The sequence below is a fragment of the Oncorhynchus nerka genome, linkage group LG27, assembly GCF_034236695.1.
Source record: "Oncorhynchus nerka isolate Pitt River linkage group LG27, Oner_Uvic_2.0, whole genome shotgun sequence".
Taxonomy (NCBI): domain Eukaryota; kingdom Metazoa; phylum Chordata; class Actinopteri; order Salmoniformes; family Salmonidae; genus Oncorhynchus; species Oncorhynchus nerka.
The window spans coordinates 37,734,182-37,758,848 of record NC_088422.1 but is presented as its reverse complement, the minus strand read 5'-3'; the positions used below and the strand labels follow the sequence as shown (position 1 = coordinate 37,758,848).

Here is a 24,667-nt window from a genome sequence, read left to right as displayed (position 1 = left end):
GACTTGATTTGCCCTAATGAAAAGTGTATCAACCCCTAAAAAAATTCAATTCATTATTATCCACATAATCATTCACATGTCCTGTTGCTGCAGGATTATTTACCCGCTGTAGCAAAGTGGCTCAAATTAAGATCCTACATCTGTAGCTTTAGATACATCACGGTAAACTATGACCCCTCTCTCCCTCTGTCTCTTCTCTCTTTCTTTCTCTGTCTCCCTCTGTCTCCCTCTCTCTCAGGAGATGCTGGCTATTATGAAGTCCATCTATGATATGATGGGCAGGTACACATACCCAAGTGTACGGGATGAGGCACCCTCTGAACATGTGGATAAGTTCTTCCAGGTGCACACAGCGCTGTGCTCACAAACACACTCGCTCAACATGCACAGACAACATGCACACACGCCTCAACAAAATGCTTCTTACTTACTGAACATGCTCTCGTCCTCTCTCCTTACTTCATTCATTCTGCTCCTCCCTCTCTCCCTCCCTCCATTTCTTTCTTCAGAAAATGGACAGAAACAGAGATGGAGTGGTGACCATTGAGGAGTTCATTGAGACCTGTCAGAAGGTACCACAGTTACAAAACATGCATCAACACAAACAGCAGACCTGTGCGCTACCTCACACTTTGACATAACCAATAAAAGAAATAGACAACTTTAACAGAATCACTTGAAGGGGTTATGCATAAGGCATGTGAAATGTGTATTTATACTGCCGCAGTACCCAATCCTCTGATACACTATTCACATAACAGGCTGGGACCTGCACAGGGCAAGTGGTTAGTGTCTTTGTGCATTGAGTGTTCTGTGTCCTCTCTCATGATCTTTCAACATAGCAGGATGCCACCTTGGAATGATCATTATTAGCTTACTGAATTATGAGCTTTTCTGGTAGTGGGGTGGTTAAGAATAATAATTGTTTAGTTTGTGATGAAAGCACCAAATCATATAGTCAAAGTTTAATGGTCACATGCACATAGTACAATGAAATGCTTCTGGGAACCCAGAGAGGAACATTTGGTGATGCACAATATTTGCAGCATGTGCTAAGGGAACTGTATCTATGTTGTTATCTAGCTGACATGTTTTAGCTAGTACAGTGTCAATGTCTTCATCAAATACCATCAGAACCAGTGATGTAGTGGTAAAGAAATAGGTGGCCGTTGGCTGTCAATGCAGTAATAGGTGGCAAAACACCAGTCTCAACGTCAACAGGGAAGAGGTGACTCCAGGAAGCTGGTATTATAGGCAGAGGTGCAAAGAAAAAGCCATATCTCAGACTGGCCAATAAAAAGAAAAGATTAAGATGGGCAACAGAACACTGGACATTGATTTGATTTGAATTAGGAACTCTGCCTAGAAGGCCACCATCACGGAGTCGCCTCTTCCCTGTTGACGTTGAGACTGGTGTTATGCGGGTACTATTTAATGAAGCTGCAAGTTGAGGACTTGTGAGGCGTCTGTTTCTCAAACTAGACAGTCTAATGTACTTGTCCTCTTGCTCAGTTGGGCACCGGGGCCTCCCATTCCTCTTTCTATTCTGGTTAGTGCCAGTTTGCGCTGTTCTGTGAAGGGAGTAGTACACAGCGTTGTATGAGATCTTCAGTTTCTTGGCAATTTCTCGCATGGAATAGCCTTCATTTCTCAGAACAAGAATAGACTGACGAGTTTCCGAAGAAAGTCATTTGTTTCTGGCCATTTTGAGCCTGTAGTCGAACCCACAAATCCAGATGCTCCAGATACTCAACTAGTCTAAAGAAGGCCAGTTTTATTGCTTCTTTAATCAGAACAACAGTTTTCAGCTGTGCTAACATAATTGAAAAAGGGTTTTCTAATGATCAATTAGCCTTTTACAATTATAAACTTGGATTAGCTAACACAACGTGCCATTGGAACACAGGAGTGATGGTTGCTGATAATGGACCTCTGTGCGCCTATGTAGATATTCCATATAAAATCTGCCGTTTCCAGCTACAATAGTCATTTACAACATTAACAATGTCTACAAGGTATTTCTGATCAATTTGATGTTATTTTAATGGAAAAAAAACGTGATTTTCTTTCAAAAACAAGGACATTTCTAAGTGACCCCAAACTTTTGAACGGTAGTGTATATATTTGAAAAATCAAGGGACAAGCAGCCACCCATAAGAATCCTGGAAGAAGCAACTGCCATGACCTGAGCTCCTCTCCTCTGTGTGTGAGAGATGTGTGCTAACTGGGGAGTTATGAGTAATGAGTGCAGAAGACACATTTCTGTTGTTCACTGTAACATGGACAAATTAAGTTGTATTGTATTGAATGGCGGATTTGAAGTAAAAAGGCCAGATACTCTTGGGCTGGAGCACCAATCCTGCTCTTAGGATAATACTTAGGGGGTTGGCTACTGTGGATGTGAACATACATATTTATGTTGTACTATGGATTAACAAGGCAACAGTAAACATGTTGTCCCCCTGCAAATGATGCAGCTCCCCCCATTGGGCCAATTGTGATATCATGTGTGAGTAACACATTTCAGTTATTGTGTGTGACCACAGATTATCCATTATATGGGCCAGATACTCAAGTTGCCTCTTTAACAATGTGTTAAACAAGAAATGTCTTTAAAAAAATGGAAGGCAGTCGGGAGGCAAGATCAGGTGGGGACATTCTAGCCAATGAGAGGGCAGATACATGTGTGAACAACAGGCACCACTCCAATATAAAGTGTTTTTTTTTCTAAGTTGCCAGGAGTGCTACTTATATTTAACCTTTATTTAACTGGGCAAGTCAGTTAAGAACAAATTCCTATTTACAATGACGGCCTACCGGGGAACAGTGGGTTAACTGCCTTGTTCAGCGGCAGAACTACAGATTTTTACCTTGTCAGCTCAGGGAATCGATCCAGCAACCTTTCGGTTACTGGCTCAACGCTCTAACCACTAGGCTACCTGCCACCCTATATCAGTTCACTCATAACAAGCTAAGCACTACTAAACTTATTTTTGATCAAATAAGCCACATGTAGCAAATAAGCCATTACATTGTTTGTTAACCAATTTCCACACTCTCTCATTGACCTCCATACAAAAACTACTCACTTGGTGAGCCAAAACTAAATAAATAAAAAAACGCCACCTGCGTTTTTTGGATCCAGTTATCCCTCTCACTTCGCATCTTCCTCTCTGGTGTGACTTGCAAATGTCAGTTAATTAGTGTAGCTCCCGCCTTCCGGGCAATCAGTATAACTTTGTAAATGTCAGATCTTCATGGCAAGATGCATAATTCACCCAAGTTTTGTCAAAATCGGGCCAGTGCTGTCTGAGATATCACGTGTGACTAACATACAAACGGACAGACAGACAGGCAGACAGAGATTTCATTGTGGGGACAAGAACTAGACTCATGACATTCATTCAACAGTCTGTCTTGTTTGTCTGTCTTCCAGGACGAGAACATCATGAACTCCATGCAGCTCTTTGAGAACGTGCTCTAGAGCCCAGCAGAACATTCTACGTCATTCTCCCATCGTCCGATCCCGTCCTCCTGTCTATACACAACCCTTGTCCAATCCCATAATATACACGCACACACACACACACACGCACACACACACACACACACACACACACTCAAATTAGTGCATCCTAATCTAGGATGGCTAATCCACAGATATGTACTAGCAGAGTTCATTTACTGCTGCACTAGTTTCAACCTGCCACTGCTTGTGGACTAAAGAGCGCACTAGAGAAAGAAAAGAGGAGAGAAGAGAGCTACTGGGACTTCTTCTACTTTACAACTTGTCAGCTTCCCAAAGAAAGGAGAAAGGACCAAACTGCTCAACACTGATGATCCAAGGAGCTTCTAGAACTCTACCTTCTCAATGGACCAAAAAGACAAATGACTAATCAAAAGATGGAGAGAGAATATGAGAGTGGCAATTGTGTAAACTCATCATGATATTGCTGACCTCCAGACCAGGATCCTGTAGCTATAACACATAAGTACACTTACACAGCACTTACACATACTATATGGGGATGCACTGACACACTTCTTTGAAGAGTGTTTAAGAGAGTTGATGTAGCGTGCAGCAAGTTGGATTGATCCTGGGCAAGGACACCAGCACCAAACACCACAGAGACACTAAGAACTGAAGCATGCGCTTGCACTAAGAATCATTCATATTCTACAATATGCACCAGAAGAGAATGCATTGTAAATGTAGATAGTCACAGTAGACCACTAAAAGAAAACTCAGTGTGTATGTAGATATGTATAGACAGTAATATATAATAATAACATAAATAAAGTTAGACGTTGTGCTCTCCTCTGTACTGCTCTATTGGTAGTAAGTAGTAGGTGGGGTTAAGGTTAAGGCCAAACAAAATCTATGGGCAGGTTTTCTTAACACTTACAGAATACTAATTGATGGAATTGTAGCCTTACATGTTTAGTATGTCTTTTTGGATCATTTGATCGTACAGGTATTTTGTTTCATTTCAAGTCAGTTCTGGAGTTTTGAGTTACCCCTACGGGCGGTGGGCTCTAACCCTACTGGTTGCGTCTGGCCATAGTTCTAGGTAACACAGGGAGGGTCACTGGTTCTGTTCTGTCACCAACTGACCAGCGAGTCACCAACGGATAAGCATGAGATGTACAGTATGTCAGTGCCTCCTTATAATGTGTGTAACAACAAGACAGATATACTAAGATGTATATGTGTTATAAACTAAAGCCATCCTCAGATTAATACAGAGTATACAGCTATGGCTTGATCCCTCTTCTCAATCGTTCATCAGAGGTTTTGTTTTGTTAATGTCCCAAAATGGCCCCCTTATTTCCTTTCAGGAATAGGGTCCATTTAGGACATCTATGATGTGATCATCCGAGGTCTGAGCACTGACCGCTAGTGATGACATCACTGTAATTTCCTATCCTAAGCCCTGATAAGGTATGTGGTGTTGCTGTTGTTGTACAGATATATGCAGTAGTGAATGAAGGAACAGTGTTCCTGTGGCAGAAAGTATTATTACATGCCTGTTCTTCTCATTGAAACCAAAAGCAATTCTGGGACGGCAAAAATATGCCATAATCCTGATGCGGTAATACCATGGTAAATAATGGTAATACTATAATCCCTTATACCTGTAACACGTTGACTGCTCAGACTGCAGACAAAACCCATACCCACACCCCGCCCCACGCCATACTTTCATACCCCTACACCTAAGCCCTAACCACCAAAGCCCCTAGGCACCAGGCCCTATATATTGTACCCTGTGGCCCTGTTCTAGGAAATCACATTGTCTCAGAGGTAGAGTGTTGTAACAGAGGTTTTCTCTGTCTTTGCCATAACAACATAGCTCATGTGACCTGGCCTGGAGCAGATTAGTTCTGTTCACACGTGTGCGTGTGTGTGTTTGTTTGTGCGGTGTGGCATGAATGAATGAAACAGACTAGAGACCAAACCATAGAACTAAAGAATGCACAGATAGCATGGCCAAGCCCTGGTGCCTGGCCTAAATGTCATACACACACACACACAAACACACACACATAGACATATATATACTCACACACACACTCCATGTGAGCCACTCTCTCCATGAGAAAACAATGTTGTGTTATTTACTGTTTGAAGGAGGGCCTGTTTTGAAGCAGAAAGACTAGAATGACCAGTGCAAACATGAGGGAATTCTTAACTCATAATTAATTTGAATTCTAAATGGCCTGATTGAGAATTCCCAGGATTCCTAGGCTGTATGTGTTGATCACTTCACTATCCGTGGGATGTCATCATGAGTGGGTGGGTGTGTATGTGAGCGTTACAAAGTGTACGTGTGTGCATGAGCGCTAGAACGTGTGTGTGTGTTGCAAAGTGGAGCATGATGTAAATCCAGGCTTTAGCATCTCTAGTGCTACTCCTCCTGCCAAACACCTTCACAAACATGTGACTCCTGATTCTACTGTCCCAAATCCTCAGGTCTCAGCTCCCTTACACCACACATGCACGCACGCATGCACACACACACACACACACACACACACACACACACACATTAAGGTTCAAGTTATGGAATACTACAGGCCTACATAAGACTTTACCTTACATACCTGTAGTCATTGTCATGTGGGGTACTTTATCTCACATGCATAAATAACCACCAGAGCGAGCACTGAGAGAGAGTGTGTGTATGTCTGTCATGTCTGATCTCACTCCCTGGTGAATGCGTCAGTGGCAGGTGCTGGTAGGGTAAAGGCTGATTGGGGATTAGTCAATAGCCAGGTCATAGCAGGTCAGGAGGACACGGCCACTTTGGCCAATGAAAAATGAAGCACTTTAGTTAGTTCATTGTGTGGATAATATACTGTAGCAGATCTTACACTACAGGGCCAATAATAAACAACATAAAGAGTAGATCTAAGATCAGGTGCCTGCTGTACATCCAATCTTATTCATTATTGTCTAAAAGGCTAAACTGATCCTAGATCAGCACTTCTAATCTGAGATGCTTGTTGATAAATACATGCCCAAATATGACTTTGTTTCTGGATGGAGACTGATTTGCCAGACTGCTGTATAAATTCCTCTGTTGGTCTTTGAGTTGACTGCCTGATCTGTTAGGTACCTGCTTTGGCTTTCAAATAGATCATTGATTTAGTTGCTGTGAGTTTTATTGTTGTTATTTATCTGTGTTGGAAAATGGCGGTGATAAAATAACATGGTAATTGCCTATTGTGGTGGAAGGGAATTGAAGATGAGCAGAGTAATGTGATGACGAGATGAAACCAAATGGAATGTGATAAGATGTGACATTGTTGCATAACATGAGAATATCACCACTTGATGCCGACGAAGAGCACCACTATGAGGAAGTTGGACTTTCACATTGAGAAACAGAAGGGTGATAGCTAGGAGGATAACCTAGGTTAACGACGTGGGCCTGCAATCGGAGGGTTGCCAGGCTGAATAGCATGTCTGATGGTCAAAAAAATGTGGTAGGATTCTAGATAAGACCTCACACTTAAAAATCAATCAACCTCGGGTGAACTTTTAATGCAGAGGGCTAAATCAGGGTCACACAGTGTTTGAACTTTGAAACAAAAGTATACACCTCACACACATGGTTATGAACCATGGCAGATATAGAGTTGAAATGTATTTAGTTTTGAATTTGCATCCCAATATTATACTTTATATACATAATTTAAGACTGAAATATAACAACCGTTTAACATAGAAACACAGGATTTTCAGCGTTTAAAAAAAAAAAGTTTATTAACTATAAAATGTTATGAATAACATTCCACCCATGAGGCCACTAGGTCATTTGACTGCAGGAAAGGTCTATGCAGTAACATACTACAGGCCAAATAGGCAACTGACTTCAGGTAAAGTATTAACGTTTTACTGCAGTGGGTTAAATCAGGGTCACACAGCGGGATTCTTGGTAGTCTTAACAAATCTACTTTGAAACAGAAGTATAAACCTCATACACATGGTTATGGGCTTAAAAAAGAAGACACCTGTACCATGTCAGATATAGAGTTGAAATGTATTCAATTTTGAGTTTGCATTCCAATATTACATTTTATATACATCACAGAAGACTGAAATATAACAAAACCCGTTTGACACAGAGACACCAGATTTTCTGCGGGTTTTATGAAATGTTTATTAATTATAAAATGATGAACGATATGAATAACATTCCACCCATGAGGCCACTAGAGGGATATTTGTTCCTTTGACTGCAGGAAAGAGCTACCAGAAATGAATGTAACCAATAACAGTACGCAAGGTAGCCTAGTGGTTAGAGGCGGGGTAGCCTAGTGGTTAGAGGCAGGTGGCCTAGTGGTTGGAGGCGGCGTGGCCTAGTGGTTGGAGGCAGGTAGCCTAGTGGTTAGAGGCAGGTGGCCTGGTGGTTGGAGGCGGGTGGCCTAGTGGTTGGAGGCGGGTGGCCTAGTGGTTGGAGGCGGCGTAGCCTAGTGGTTAGAGGCGGCGTAGCCTAGTGGTTAGAGGCAGCGTAGCCTAGTGGTTAGAGGCAGCGTAGCCTAGTGGTTAGAGGCAGCGTAGCCTAGTGGTTAGAGGCAGGGTAGCCTAGTGGTTAGAGGCGGGGTAGCCTAGTGGTTAGAGGCGGGGTGGCCTAGTGGTTAGAGGCGGGGTAGCCTAGTGGTTAGAGGCGGGGTGGCCTAGTGGTTAGAGGCGGGGTGGCCTAGTGGTTAGAGGCGGGGTGGCCTAGTGGTTAGAGGCGGGTGGCCTAGTGGTTAGAGGCGGGGTGGCCTAGTGGTTAGAGGCGGGGTGGCCTAGCGGTTAGGGGCGGGGGGGGCGGGGGTGGCCTAGCGGTTAGGGGCGGGGTGGCCTAGCGGTTAGGGGCGGGGGTGGCCTAGCGGTTAGGGGCGGGGGTAGCCTAGTAACTGAAAGGTTGCTAGATTGAATCCCCGAGCTGACAAGGTACAAGTCTGTCGTTCTGCCCCTGAACAGGCAGTTAACCCACTGTTCCTAGGCCGTCATTGAAAATAAGAATTAGTTCTTAACTGACTTGCCTAGTTAAATAAAGGTAAAATAACTAAGAAATATATATATTTTTGTCTTTCTCATAATTACATGATGTAATATTACTGTAGGAGCTAGGAACATAAGCATTCCCACTACACCCACAATAACATCTGCTAACCATGTGTATGGACCAATCACATCTGTTAAATATGTGACCAATCACATCTGTTAAATATGTGACCAATCACATCTGCTGAATATGTGTATGTGACCAATAGAATGTGATTTGAGTTGTGCAGTTCATTTAAGAGATGTTTATACACAGTGTCATTTCTCCAGGAGAAGAAGTGACTCGCCAGCCAGCGTCTTGTGACCTGCGTTAGTTGTCAGTCCTGTTCAGGAGAATTACATTTGAGGTCACCGGGGTCGACGTTGAATCTTCATTATATTTGGGGCTGAATTAATATGGATCCGTTGGAGCTGTTCTCTCTTGTCTCTGTGTCTCTCTCTGTCTCTCTCTCTGTCTCTCTCTGTGTCTCTCTCTGTGTCTCTCTCTGTGTCTCTCTCTGTGTCTCTCTGTGTCTCTCTCTGTGTCTCTCTCTGTGTCTCTCTCTGTGTCTCTCTCAGGTTTTATTGACAGCCAGACTTCAGCCAAGTCCATATGGGAACACCTTTGAGATTTCAGTCAGGCTTGGCGTGATCCTGGACAACACCCTGTCGTTCTCAACTAACATCAAGGCGGTGGCCCGTTCCTGTAGGTTCATGCTCTACAACATCCGCAGAGTACGACCCTGCCTCACACAGGAAGCGGCGCAGGTCCTAATCCAGGCACTTGTCATCTCCCGTCTGGATTACTGCAACTCGCTGTTGGCTGGGCTCCCTGCCTGTGCCATTAAACCCCTACAACTCATCCAGAACGCCGCAGCCCGTCTGGTGTTCAACCTTCCCAAGTTCTCTCACGTCACCCCGCTCCTCCGCTCTCTCCACTGGCTTCCAGTTGAAGCTCGCATCCGCTACAAGACCATGGTGCTTGCCTACGGAGCTGTGAGGGGAACGGCACCTCAGTACCTCCAGGCTCTGATCAGGCCCTACACCCAAACAAGGGCACTGCGTTCATCCACCTCTGGCCTGCTCGCCTCCCTACCACTGAGGAAGTACAGTTCCCGCTCAGCCCAGTCAAAACTGTTCGCTGCTCTGGCCCCCCAATGGTGGAACAAACTCCCTCACGACGCCAGGACAGCGGAGTCAATCACCACCTTCCGGAGACACCTGAAACCCCACCTCTTTAAGGAATACCTAGGATAGGATAAAGTAATCCTTCTCACCCCCCTTAAAAGATTTAGATGCACTATTGTAAAGTGGCTGCTCCACTGGATGTCATAAGGTGAATGCACCAATTTGTAAGTCGCTCTGGATAAGAGCGTCTGCTAAATGACTTAAATGTAAATGTAAATGTACATTTACTACTGGTAACATACGGTATGTAATGGGGAATTTATAGAAAATAAACAATCAAAGGGCAAACAGTTAACACAATAAAACAATGAATGCTCAAGAATTGGTGGGAGACAGCTGGGTGCATTCTGCAGAGATGTGCCAACATCTTCGCCACACATCCCTCCCCTTCTTCTTGTCTCAACATTTCAAATTGTACTAAAGGCACATCATCTTCACACACCTTTTAGATGCGTTGCTTTTTACTGACAGCCGCATCTCAATAATCAGCTAGGCCTATATTGCTAAGCTCGCTGCCCAAATTGCGGGATTCCCAATTAGGCATGTATATGTGATTTGAAACAATCCACAGCTTTAAAAGAAGCTAATTATCCCCTGTGGCTAAGTCATGCTCTCTGGTGAAGTATTTTGAATTATTTTATTTATTTCTGTATAGACGGGAGTAATTGTATACTTTTAACAAATGTATTTCAATTTACTTTAGGCTACAGTGACTACTGTTACCGAATTATGTCCTATGCTTAGGTTACTCATCACATTAGGAATTGTATTTTATTGTTGGCCTGCAAATACTTTATTATAAATGGTATTTTTTTTCCCCAACCCCCTGCACTCAGCACCCCCTACTCAAAACCAATTCCTACTGCTATGCAGACAGACAGGCAGACAGACATGCATACATGCAGTATAGAGAGATTGAATTATCAGGGAACTGGTTAATATTGGCACAGTTCACATTTCAACAGTAAAATGACTGCCCAATATTGCAGTACTTCAGTCTACAATGCAATCTGGAGACCGTTTTTAAGAAGGCCTACATTTAACCATTATTGTGTTCCTCCCCCCTCTTGGTCTTGTTTTGGATATGTAATTATTTGGGTTATATATTTGGGCAGCATGTCTATGTTTGTGGAGCATGGGTCTTGAATAACTGTGTTGCTGCGATACGCCTAGAATACCACTAGATGTGAGTATGGAACGGTGCGAATATCCACAGAACCAGGGAGAAAGTGGAAGACGACATTTTGTGTTCATAAAAACAGGGATAAGCTTGTCGAAACGAGAGCACTGAGAAAGAGGGGGAGATTGGAGGAGAAACATTGAGAGAAAGAGGAAGGGTAGGCTTCTGGAACCGGCGTGCCCAGAACACATTGAATTTTGCCGCGTTCTAATACCTGGAAACTCGGAAATATCCGACTTCCGACTTCAGTTTTGTTCAAGACAACTGTGTACTCAGAAAAAAAACGAGCTCCGACTGGGATACATATTTTGAACGGTCAGCCAACTCGGAATTCATAGTCGGAAACACGGGTATATTTATAGAGCCCCGACTTTCCGACCTGAAGATCACTGACGTCATGATTTGACCTAATTTTATTCTCAGTTGTCTTGAACGCACTAAAGTCGCAAGTCAGATGTTTTTGAGTTCCCGGTTGTCATGAACGTGGCAGTAAGCACAAAGGGGAAGGGCGTGACGTCAGGGCCTATCTGAGCATGCGCTGTTATGTGACCAGTCAACCCCGTGCCTATCTGTAGACTACATAATACACACTCTTTCTGTACCTACAGACATTGCTGTCTGACAGCCCCAAACACTGGCGCAGGAGACTACAAGAATAGTTATTTTCTACCTGCTAAGAACTGGACCAACACACAGCTAACGCTCCTTTCGGCTTCATTTGAAGGTTGTTGTTCGGGTTTAACCTACCTTTGGCTGTATCACCCCTAACCAACCCTAACCTCACCAGCACCGCCACGGGGACTTTACCATAACCCTGAAGGGAAACGGGTCCTGCCGGTGTTCCTTCCCCAGGACAGGTGAGTGTTTACCTGAGGAGGCAGCTGTTTGGTGCTCACTAGCCGTATTTGCATCATTCTCGTGATGGGGAATATGACGCCATAGCTAGCTACAGTGTGACAGAGAGAGGGAGATATACAACATCCGAGGATGGACCAATAGCAAACACGGAGGGAGCAGAAGCATCATGTCTATAGCAATGCATGCTCCTAATCAGAGGGCCTCATAATTGAATGATAAGAGATGCGCAGTGGAATAGTAGTAGAGTTATTGCTTTCTATTGATTAAAATGTCCACATAAAACAACCCATATACTTGAAAAATAGTGCAGATGTAAAGTTTTGTAACAGAATGACAGTAAAATGGCCCTTTTTTATGTGACCAAGTTTTCCAAAAACTCTGTTCAACATCTACTCTGAATTGAGATTCAATGATGTCTGCATAAATAATGAGCTGCTTGGACATCGCAGTAGAGCACAGTACATTGTACCCTAGTGTGCTTTACTGTACAGACCTATACACTACTCTACTTTGAGTGTGTGAGAGAGAGAAGACTGTTTTCACAATTCTGTCAATAACAGTATGCCAGTGGAAGGGAGGACAGTAGCTGGTGACCCAACTGCGGTTTCCAATTTACACCTTTTAATTGCTTAATAAATCATAAACACAATTGTTATCAGTAAAATTAAATATAAATGTTAATATTAGTTTCTAAGGGTCTTAACTTCAACATTATTGTGTTTTGATTTACAGTACCAGTCAAAAGTTTGGACACACCTATTCATTCAAGGGTTTTCTTTATTTTCTATATAGTAGAATAATAGTGACGATATCACAACTACGAAAACACATATGGAATCATGTAGTAACTAAAAAAGTGTTAAACAAATCTAAAATATATTTGATATATGAGATTCTTCGAAGTAGTCACCCTTTGCCTTGATTACAGCTTTGCACACTCTTGGCATTCTCTCAACCAGCTTCACCTGGAATGTTTTTCCAACAGTCTTGAAGAAGTTCCCACATATGCTGAGCACTTGTTGTCTGCTTTTCCTTGACTCTGTGGTCCAACTCATCCCAAACCATCTCAAATGGATGTCATAAGGTGAACGCACCAATTTGTAAGTCGCTCTGGATAAGAGCGTCTGCTAAATGACTTAAATGTAAATGTAATTGGGTTGAAGTCAAGTGATTGTGGAGGCCAGGTCATCTGATGCAGCACTCCATCACTCTCCTTCTTGGTCAAATAGCCCTTACACAGCCAGCCTGTAGGTGTGTTGGTTCATTGTCATGTTGAAAAACAAATGATAGTCTCACTAAGCGCAAACCAGATGTGATGGCGTATCGCTGTAGAATGCTGTGGTAGCCATGCTGGTTAAGTGTGCCTTGAATTCTAAATAAATCACAGACAGTGTCACCAGCAAAGCACCATCACACCTCCTCCAGGCTTCACGGTGGGAACTACACATGCAGAGATCATCCGTTCACCTACTCAGCATCTCACAAAGACGCAGCGGTTGGAACCAAAAATCTCAAATTTGGACTCATCAGACCAAAGAACAGATTTCCCCTGGTTTAATGTCCATTGCTTGTGTTTCTTGGCCCAAGCAAGTCTTCTTATTGGTGTCATTTATGAGTGGTTTCTTTGCAACAATTCAACCATGAAATCCTGATTCACGCAGTCTCCTCTGAGCAGTTGATGTTGAGATATCTGTTACTTGTGATGCATTTATTTGGGCTGCAATTTCTGAGGCTGGTAATGAACTTATCTTCTGCAGCAGAGGTAACTCTGGGTCTTCCTTTTTTGTGGCGGTCCTCATGAGAGCCAATTTCATCATAGCGCTTGATGTTTTTTGCGACTGCACTTGAATAAACTTTCAAATATCTTGAAATATTCTGTATTGACTGACCTTCATGTCTTAAAGTAATGATGGACTGTCTTTGCTTATTTGAGCTGTTCTCGCCATAATATGGACTTGGTCTTAAACCAAATAGTGCTATCTTCTGTATACAACCCCTACCATGTCACAACACAACTGATTGGCTCAAACATATTAAGAAGGAAAGAAAATCCACAAATGAACTTTTTGCAAGGCACACCTGTTAATTTAAATGCATTCCAGGTGACTACCTCATGAAGCTGGTTTGGGATGAGATTTGGGAATAGTTGGACCACAGAGTGAAGGAAAAGCAGCCAACAAGTGCTCAGCATATGTGGGAACTCCTTCAAGACTGTTGGAAAAGCATTCCAGGTGAAGCTGGTTGAGAGTGTCAAGAGTGTGAAAAGCTGTCATGAAGGTGAAGGGTGGCTAATTTGAAGAATCTCAAACATAACATATATTTTGATTTGTTTCACACTTTTTTGGTTACTACATAATTCAATTTGTGTTATTTCAGTGTTGATGTCTTCACTATTATTGTACAAAGTAGAAAATAGTCAAAATAAAGTAAAACCTTTGAATGAGTAGGTGTCCAAACTTTTGACAGGTACTGTATTTCAAATACATTTTTAAGACTTCTTCTGGTAGATATTTTTCGAGACCTCTCTTCCATCTGTTTGACTAGAAACCAAAGCCTTTGATTATTACTAGTTTTAGAATGGGAAATAATAATTTAAAAAAGTGTGTGCATATATATATATATATATACAGTGCCTTGCGAAAGTATTCGGCCCCCTTGAACTTTGCGACCTTTTGCCACATTTCAGGCTTCAAACAAAGATATAAAACTGTATTTTTTTGTGAAGAATCAACAACAAGTGGGACACAATCATGAAGTGGAACGACATTTATTGGATATTTCAAACTTTTTTTAACAAATCAAAAACTGAAAAATTGGGCGTGCAAAATTATTCAGCCCCCTTAAGTTAATACTTTGTAGCGCCACCTTTTGCTGCAATGTTTATTTTTGAACCATTCCATTGTAGATTTTGCTTTATGTTTTGGATCATTGTCTTGTTGGAAGACAAATCTCCGTCCCAGTCTCAGGTCTTTTGCAGACTCCATCAGGTTTTCTTCCAGAATGGTCCTGTATTTGGCTCCATCCATCTTCCCATCAATTTTAACCATCTTCCCTGTCCCTGCTGAAGAACAGCAGGCCCAAACCATGATGCTGCCACCACCATGTTTGACAGTGGGAATGGTGTGTTCAGGGTGATGAGCTGTGTTGCTTTTACGCCAAACATAACGTTTTGCATTGTTGCCAAAAAGTTCAATTTTGGTTTCATCTGACCAGAGCACCTTCTTCCACATGTTTGGTGTGTCTCCCAGGTGGCTTGTGGCAAACTTTAAACGACACTTTTTATGGATATCTTTAAGAAATGGCTTTCTTCTTGCCACTCTTCCATAAAGGCCAGATTTGTGCAATATACGACTGATTGTTGTCCTATGGACAGAGTCTCCCACCTCAGCTGTAGATCTCTGCAGTTCATCCAGAGTGATCATGGGCCTCTTGGCTGCATCTCTGATCAGTCTTCTCCTTGTATGAGCTGAAAGTTTAGAGGGACGGCCAGGTCTTGGTAGATTTGCAGTGGTCTGATACTACTTCCATTTCAATATTATCGCTTGCACAGTGCTCCTTGGGATGTTTAAAGCTTGGGAAATCATTTTGTATTCAAATCCGGCTTTAAACTTCTTCACAACAGTATCTCGGACCTGCCTGGTGTGTTCCTTGTTCTTCATGATGCTCTCTGCGCTTTAACGGACTTCTGAGACTATCACAGTGCAGGTGCATTTATACGGAGACTTGATTACACACAGGTGGATTGTATTTATCATCATTAGTCATTTAGGTCAACATTGGATCATTCAGAGATCCTCACTGAACTTCTGGAGAGAGTTTGCTGCACTGAAAGTAAAGGGGCCGAATACTTTCGCAAGGCACTGTATATACACTTATTGAAAAATGTGTGTATATATATATATATATATATATATGCCTTCATTTCTGTAAAATATAGACTCTTAGCTTTCATTTGATACCAAATGTAATGAGCTCTTATGAACTTAAGATGTTGGTGCTCATGGGTCCTTTTACCTCTCCCCCTTCCCTTCATCTCATAACGTGGGAGTGTTAAAATGAGTTGTTACATAAGTAGGACTATTCATCGATATCCATCCATCAATCACCATGTAGGGATCGCATCTGATTTTTAGGGTGAGATTTATTACCACGGTTGTCCTGGAAACAATGCTTGGAGGAATGTGTGTGTGTGTGCGTCACTTGCGTGAGCCAACATGAGGAAGAAATATTTGTTTTGTCCTCAGGTTACCAAAAAGTTATTCGTAGCCTATAATCTATGGCGATTTCTACACAATGAAAGGCTCCAGCAGAACCTTTGGTTTGTAGGTTAGGCTGCACAAGTTAGGCTATGTCATTATGATCAATATGAACTGCACGCTCTCTCGCCACGGGGAGTGTGTGAGTGTGAGAGAGGATATGCTCCCCTCTGATCCCCTTCATTAATGTAGCTTACAAATTGTGTTTTAGGTGTTATTTAAATCACATTCTCAAATAAAATGTTTAACATAATGGCTTAACTTTGCCTCCACAGCTGTTTCATGGGGATTTGGCTATTAAGCCTGTAGTCTACCGTTATTAATAATGAATATTATTACTAGTGTGAGAGCTGAGCCACCCGGTTGACTTGTGCTGCAGTGGGTCTCAGACCAATATAGTCTGACTGCGACCCGCATCCGGGGATGTTCTTCCCGCCCCCTCTTTCAACTGGCTCCTGGATGCTTCTCTTTCTATTGATTCTTGTCTACTTCCTCGTTAGAATTCCGGCAGGAGTAAACTATATCTTTTAACCTGCACTTAAGCCTAGCTTTCTCTTCAAGACATTGGGTACTATGTCAATATATTTCTGACTGCGGAACGAAGCTCGCCTCTTGTGCACACGTCATGGCTCTGGTCGTAGTGGCTGGTGCGTAGTTAGGATAAATGAAACGGCAAATCATTACAGTTAATAAAAAGTCTCATAGATCAGACTCCAATCTCAGGTGTGTCCCGAGATGATAAAGGCATTTAACAAATACTTAAGAGGCACGGCAAACAAAAGGTTTAAGCCAAACCATTGGCGACCAAGCCTAGCGTTGTACTTTCTCCTATGTCAGTGGCGCACGCTTTATGATTGGAGCTTATGCTATTGCCCTGCGGCCGCCTCCATTGGACAGTGCTGCAAGAAGTGTGCTGTAAGGACAGCTCCCCGTACCCAGTTCACGTTGGACATGGCTAGCTCAGATTTGATCACACTATGCTTCCTTACCATAGGCCTACCTCTGCTCTATACCCCACTTTTCTAGCCACTCCACCATCTCCCTACAGCCTGCCCTTTTGCTGTAGGCCTACCTAATTTCCTTAAATTACACTTGGTATAGGCCTATAAGCAGCTCTCACCTTCCTATGATGTATTATACCACCGACCCGCCTCCCCGCTCTCCTCCCTTCTGCCCCCGCTGGGAAGCCCAGTTAAACTTTCTAGTGGGGAACGGACAATCTCCTGTATAGGACCTGGTCTTGCAGGTGGGGGGTGGTCAGCACAATTCCGGCCTGGGGATGTGGGAGTGGTTCGAGGTCGGTCGCGTTCCACCTGACTAGCCTACGTCAACGACTAATCCTCTACCTGTTCCATTATCAATCCTAAGGGTTTTTCTACTAAAATATGTGATATTTTGTGTAATTCATTGACCATTCATGCATTAAGTTTTTTTACAATGTTGAACTTTGAAACCTGTGTCTTTTTGATAATCAGAAGCTGAAACTCATGAAATTCAGGTAGAAAAAGCATGATTTATTTTACGTAAGTCATCAGCGGTGGATCCGGTGACACTAAGGCGCAATTACGCATGCGACACGATAGGCCTATTAATTAGCCCTACTACTATTACATTCCGGACGCCAGTGTCGCTCACTAAAACAAACACAAATGAATAACCAATTACTTAATAATATTAATAATAATATTAGGCCAACATGGGAATCAAGTATACCACAGTTAGATTGCTCAGATTTGTGGGGCACTGTTATGGATAATTGGCCTGAAAGTATCATCTTCTCCGACTGCCAACTAGACTATAACAGCTGACAGAGCAATAGCCTAGCATTCCAGCTGACTAGTTTTTAAAATATTTTTTCTTGGACACACACACACAATGAATCCCTGGTGGGCTGGGACCTGCGAGGGTTAGCCAAGCAACAGGCCCTCCCAAGTGGCAGTTTTAGAGGTCGGTCGTCAGGAGCACCATGAGGGTTCTACCCTCAACACTAATTTGCCTATTTTAATAGCCTAATAATAATAGGCCTACCTGTTATTTTAACAGCCACTGGTCAATAAATAGGGTAGGCTATGGTGTTAGAATGTCTACATTAATCAAGAAAAGAAATCTTACATTTCATAAAAGTAGGCCTATAGGTGTTGCAAACTGTCTGGGGACTAAATGGAAACTAGATGACTAAGGAATCCAATCCATCTCAATGTTCCCAAAATAATCCATGAGATCAGATTAACTCACTGCATTTATGCGTGAGAATATTTACACCTAATGTAAATATTCAAGTGTACATTCACCTTTTTATTTAAACTTTTTGATGAGGCAAGGACTTTGGCTAAACTGCTGACAATCTAAACCTATAATCGTTTCTATAGGACACTTGTCACCATTGTCTAGGCATGAAAAGAATGTCCCCCTGAAAAATAATATATGGTAGGTAGGCCTACAGTAGTATAGTGATGATAAAGAAAAACCTGAGCACCATTCAATTCTGTATTAAACTTCACGCAAGTAGTTTGTTGGACATGATGATTAGATAGAATGAAACACTATGGCCATTACTAACATTTGAATTTGGGTGAATAATTGCGGTCTGGATGAAGTTAGTGTTAAGGCTAAATTTACATACAGCATCGTCACATTATTCTGCGTATTCTTCACACCGTATCTATTACTCAACATGCTCCAGCTGTGACGGTGCCGAGGGTATTCACTCACATCCCAGACACCAGAGATCACGTGGCATAGTTGTCTTTCTGTTGAACCTATGTAACGTAGAGCGGAGGCAATAGATAGGCCAATAATTAAGTCTCTCTTTTCAAACTCATTTCTAGACACCGTACAGTCAAGCATGAATGGGGCCGTAGATTATGGCAGTCATCTCTCGATTAACATTTTTAATTGAACAATAATGTACATTTTATTACAGAATGGTGAAATGAAATCGGTTACCACCTCCTCACAGCTGTAGCCATACTGATACTATTGGTTAAAGCTGCAATCAGCAGTTGAAGCAATCACAAAGTGGACTCCCCACCACGGTGTGAACCGGAGGATTGGGCTGGAGAAATGTAACCGCTCTCAAATTCAAAGGAGCTATGGATGCAAGGACTGACAATCCATGATGTCAAAATTATAGTTTTAACCATGTTACATTTACTCTTTACAAACATTGGAGTAGAACAAGCTTATGTTCTGAAGGGGTGTGACAGTTGAACTAAGCTCACAAGACATTTATAAGTCATATTCTTCAAGAATGAATGGGTACATTTAATGAATTTTATAAGTCCAAAATTGGATGAAGCAACTAATGATTGCCCCTTGAAGTGATGTTTGTTTCCACCTCAGTCTGGGATCAACAGGATATCCTTCTTTAGATTGTCCCACACTGGCCCACACAAGTCTTTCCAGCTCTGTCTCTGTGGAGTGATGTGGGTTTGACCATGTTGACCATGTGTTGTAAAGCAAGGTAGCCTCAGGAGTGTGTTATTGAAGATAGGACTGTAGGAAACTGCTGTCTCCAGCTGTTCTGTTTCCAGATATTCAAGATTACCAATTGAAGATGACTGATCAGTCAGACACTTCTCTGTACAATCAAGAAGTTTCTTTATTCACCGCACACAGGATCCTGGGGAACACGATATCACATCCAAGCATGGCGGAAACATGTTCAAAGACCAGGCTACACAAGTCAGTCTTTTAAAAAAAATATTTCTGAGTTCACTTTACATCACCGTCGTGGCTCGTAGGGAGATAGAAGATCTGAGATCTACAGTAGGTTGGGGTTAAACCAAGCCTAGACTTAAACATGATAAATGGCATTTGAAAATGTATTCTAAAAGGTTACCGGTAGCCAGTGTAGAGAAGCAGTTGTCATATGGTTACATTTCCTGGTGTATATACTAGAGGTCGACCGAATTGTGATTTTTCAACGCCGATACCGATTATTGGAGGACAAAAAAAAGCCGCTACCGATTTAATCGGCCGATTTAAAAAAAATATATATATTTATTTGTAATAATGACAATTACAACAATACTGAATGAACACTTATTTTAACTTAATATAATACATCAATAAAATCAATTTAGCCTCAAATAAATAATGAAACATGTTCAATTTGGTTTAAATAATGCAAAAACAAAGTGTTGGAGAAGAAAGTAAAAGTGCAATATGTGCCAAGAAAGCTAACGTTTAAGTTCCTTGCTCAGAACATGAGAACATATGAAAGCTGGGGGTTCCTTTTAACATGAGACTTCAATATTCCAAGGTAAGAGGTTTTAGGTTGTAGTTAATATAGTATTTTTAGGACTATTTAGCTCTACCATTTGTATTTCATATACCTTTGACTATTGGATGTTCTTATAGGCACTTTAGTATTGCCAGTGTAACAGTATAGCTTCCGGCCCTCTCCTCGCTCCTACCTGGGCTCGAACCAGGAACACATCGACAACAGCCACCCTCGAAACAGTGTTACCCATGCAGAGCAAGGGGAACAACTACTCCAAGTCTCAGAGCGAGTGACTTTGAAACGCTATTAGCGCGCACCCCGCTAACTAGCTAGCCATTTCACATCGGTTACACAAGCCTAATCTCGGGAGTTGATAGGCTTGAAGTCATAAACAGCAGAGCACGAAAGTGCTGTTTGAATGAATGCTTACGAGCCTGTTGCTGCCTACCATTGCTTAGTCAGACTGCTCTATCAAATCATAGACTTAATTATAATATAATAACACACAGAAATACGAGCCGTATGTCATTAATATGGTCGAATCCAGAAACTATCATCTCAAAAACCAGACGTTTATTCTTTCAGTGAAATACGGAACTGTTCCGGGTGGCATCCATCAGTCTAAATATTCCTTATTACATTGCACAACCTTCAATTTTATGTCATAATTATGTACAATTCTGGCAAATTAGTTCGCAATGAGCCAGGCAGCCCAAACTGTTGCATATACCCTGACTCTGCGTGCAATGAACGCAAGAGAAGTGACACAATTTCACCTGGTTAATATTGCCTGCTAACCTGGATTTCTTTTAGCTAAATATGCAGGTTTAAAAATATATACTTCTGTGTATTGATTTTAAGAAAGGCATTGGTGTTTATGGTTAGGTACACGTTGAAGCAACGACAGTCCTTTTTCGCGAATGCGCACTGCATCGATTATATGCAACGCAGGACACGCTAGATAAACTAGTAATATCATCAACCATGTGTAGTTATAACTAGTGATTATGATTGATTAAGTTTAATGCTAGCTAGCAACTTACCTTGGCTTCTTACTGCATTCGCGTAACAGGCGGGCTCCTCGTGAGGCAGGTGGTTAGAGCGTTGGACTAGTTAACCGTGAGGTTGCAAGATTAAATCCCTGAGCTGACAAGGTAAAAATCTGCCATTCTGCCCCTGAACAAGGCAGTTAACCCACCGTTCCTAGGCCATCATTGAAAATAAGAATGTGTTCTTAACTGACTTGCCTAGTTAAATAATGATTAAATAAAGGTGTAAAAAACAAATCTGCAAAATCGGTGTACAAAATGACCGATTTCCGATTGTTATGAAAACTTGAAATCGGCCCTAATTAATCGGCCATTCCAATTAATCGGTCGACCTCTAGTATATACAAATAGTTACTGTAATCTAGGCATGAGGAAATAAAAACGTATAACCTTCTCCAGATCAGTGATTGACTAGCTATATTTCTTAGATGATAAAAGTAGAACCCCTGCAATTCCCCCCTTTTCCCCTTGCTGTCATACCATGTGAGAAACACCATACAAGGACGTAATATATCACACAAACTTTGCTGTCTCTGGTTATATGTATGTTATGCCCAGCAAGCATTTTACGTAAAAGAAAATAAAAAAATCAATAATCCATGAATATGAATTCCAAGTTACAACACCTGTGTAAAACAATTATAATGTTATCTTGTCAATGTACTAAACCAGTGGTTCCCAAACAGTGGGGGGGGTTTAATATAAATCTACTAGCATTCTATAATTATACTATTAGCTTGTATTTCTTACATCAGCAAACAGCTAGTTTGTTCCTAAATCTTGTGAGACAATAATTGTTAGCCGCTAATGCTAATCGCTAGCTAGCTAATAAATGTACTGCGTAAGAGCAAGCGTCTTTGGCTATACAGCCTGATAATACCAGTGATGGTGTAGACCTGAATCAGCATATTGTTTGTGCAACAGAATCTTATCAATTTAAAGAGGAATACGCAAAGCAAGAATATGTTAGCTACATGAAGTAGCTAAGTTGAAGTTTAATTGTTTTATACTGTTCAATCAGAATGGAGAAAGACCAATGGAAATCACTTAGAATGTATGTGTTGCCACCCTAGGGTCATGCACTACTCATAAAGCAAATGTAGAACTTTTATTATTAAAAAACATAAAATATCCTCATTTTTAAATACGTGATATATTTTGCCCATATTGCCCAGCCCTAGTTTGTAGGCCAAACCGTTCGAACGCTACAGACGATTTGTGAGAAGACAGAAGTGCGACATAGGCGGAATGCGATGGATTGAGATGCATCCAATGCAAAAAAAACATCTCTCTCATTTAAACTGACAGATTTGTATAGGATTAAAAAAAAAAATTATGCTAATTAGATTGTCACAGGGACTTGAACATCGGCCTTTGGGGGTTAAAACTGTTGTAAATAAGCATGCGCCGTATAAAATTTTGAAAAAACTTGGTATAAAAAAAACTTGCGCGTGAAGGATAGATTTACATTTACATTTAAGTCATTTAGCAGACGCTCTTATCCAGAGCGACTTACAAATTGGTGCATTCACCTTATGACATCCAGTGGAACGGCCACTTTACAATAGTGCATCTAAATCTTTTAAGGGGGGGGGGGGGGTGTGAGTGAGAAGGTTCAATCCCTTGGTTCACGCATGAATTGTATGACCAATTACAGGAAAGAAATTTAGCTTGGGCTGAGGCTAGATTGAATGATACTACTTCTGACTGGCAGACATTTGAGAAATCGATATCTGTCTCTGGTTAGAAAAGCAAAGTCAACATACTTCCTGAACGGTGTATTTGAGAATCGTGGGAATCCACTTCTGGAAAGTAGTCAGGTTATGACAACCTCTGGTCCCATAATAGACCAAATGGAAATTTGTGGTGCTTTTAATAACCATTTTGCCTCAGCTGGCCATCTATTTGAAATAATTGTTTCTGAAAATTCCTCTAATTCCAGTAGAGAGTCCTTTATTCACCTTGAAACAGACTGTAGAGAATGATTCACACCCAGATAGAGAATGTCTATTTTCATTTCAATAATTTTATAACTATGATGTACTAAGTGTATTGCTAAAAATCAGTGGGGAAAAAAACATCCACAGGGGGTAATTCTCTTGATCCTTTTTTACTGCAACTCTTTGGCTCTCTTATTGCAGAATAATTAACCTGTATTTCAGGTGTTATCCCTAAGAAGATCTGGAAAGTGGCACATGTCATCCCCCTACCTAAAGGAGGAGAAATTGGACGGTAGTTATCTTGCCTTTCCAAAGTTTTGGAATCCTTGGCCTACTCTCAACGAATAACTTTTTAAACTTCTTCTCATTCTATTCTAAATGTGCACCAGTCTGATTTTAGACCTGGACATGGCACCGTTTCAGTTGCTACACTTGTTCTAGATGTGTTACATTTCTTAGATCATAAAAGCCATTGTGCTGCCTTATTTATAGACATTTCCCAGGACTTTGACACTGTTGACCATAAAATTATAATGCAAAGACTGAAATAGGCCTGGATCAGGCTTCTTGCAAGTGGTTTGAGAATGATCTGTCAGATAAGACGCAATGTGTGATTTCTGAAGGCCTCAAGTGTAGTTTCCTGGATATTAAAGGTGTATTTTATTTTTATTTAACCTTTATTTAACCAGGTAAGCTAGTTGATAACAAGTTCTCATTTGCAACTGCGACCTGGCTAAGATAAAGCATAGCAGTTTGACACATACAACAACACAGAGTTACACATGGAATGAACAAAACATACAGTCAATAATACAGTAGAAAAAAACAAAGTCTATATACAGTGAGTGCAAATAAGGTCAAATAAGGGAGTTAAGGCAAAAATAGGCCATGGTGGCGAAGTAATTACAATATGGCAATTAAACACTAGAGTGGTAGACGTGCAAAAGATGGATGTGTATAGCAGGGGTCTGTATTGGGACCTGTTCTCAGACCAATATTATTTATATAAATAGTTATATCTGTTGACTTGTAATATTCTTATGTATGCAGGTGACACTTATGTATGCCATTGCCCCAACTGTTGCCCAGGCTATGTTAGAGTGGCAATCTGACTTTGTTGCCTTACAGAGAGCTCTGGTTGGTTTAACTTGTACTTAATCCGGGAAAGACTAGATATGTTTTTTTCTAATTCTCGCAAAAAAAATTCAGATGGACTACATATTTATTAACTGGATGGTTCTCCCATCGATCGGGTTCCCGCCTATAAATATCTGGCCATTTGGATGAACAAAAATGTAATGTTTAAAAACATACGGGTGAGCTAGTTAAAAAGCTGAGATTTAAAGTGGGCTTCTTTTTTAGAAATGGGATTAGCCTCTCCCTAAATAGCAGGAAGCAGATTGTATAGTCATCTTTCCTGTCAGGTCTTGAC

General features: G+C 41.5%; 2 protein-coding genes across 5 annotated transcripts in view; both read left to right on the top strand.

The window, feature by feature from the left end:
* Positions 1 to 4,766, top strand: part of kcnip3a (Kv channel interacting protein 3a, calsenilin) — a 52,656-nt gene extending 47,890 nt beyond the window's left edge. For both annotated transcript variants that reach the window (XM_029638098.2, XM_029638100.2), the window contains 3 exons: positions 239 to 343; positions 510 to 572; positions 3,437 to 4,766. In XM_029638098.2, the coding sequence (XP_029493958.1) occupies positions 239 to 343; positions 510 to 572; positions 3,437 to 3,484 (216 nt within the window). In that variant the 3' untranslated portion in view covers positions 3,485 to 4,766. The remainder of the gene's footprint in view (positions 1 to 238; positions 344 to 509; positions 573 to 3,436) is intronic.
* Positions 4,767 to 11,470: 6,704 nt separating this feature from the next.
* The window catches only part of slc23a2 (solute carrier family 23 member 2), a 73,418-nt gene continuing 60,221 nt past the window's right edge, over positions 11,471 to 24,667 (top strand). For 2 of the 3 annotated variants that reach the window (XM_065011655.1, XM_065011654.1), the window contains exon 1: positions 11,471 to 11,764. The gene's annotated coding sequence lies outside the window, so the exon portion shown is untranslated. The remainder of the gene's footprint in view (positions 11,765 to 24,667) is intronic. The other variant, XM_029638096.2, reaches the window with a different exon arrangement.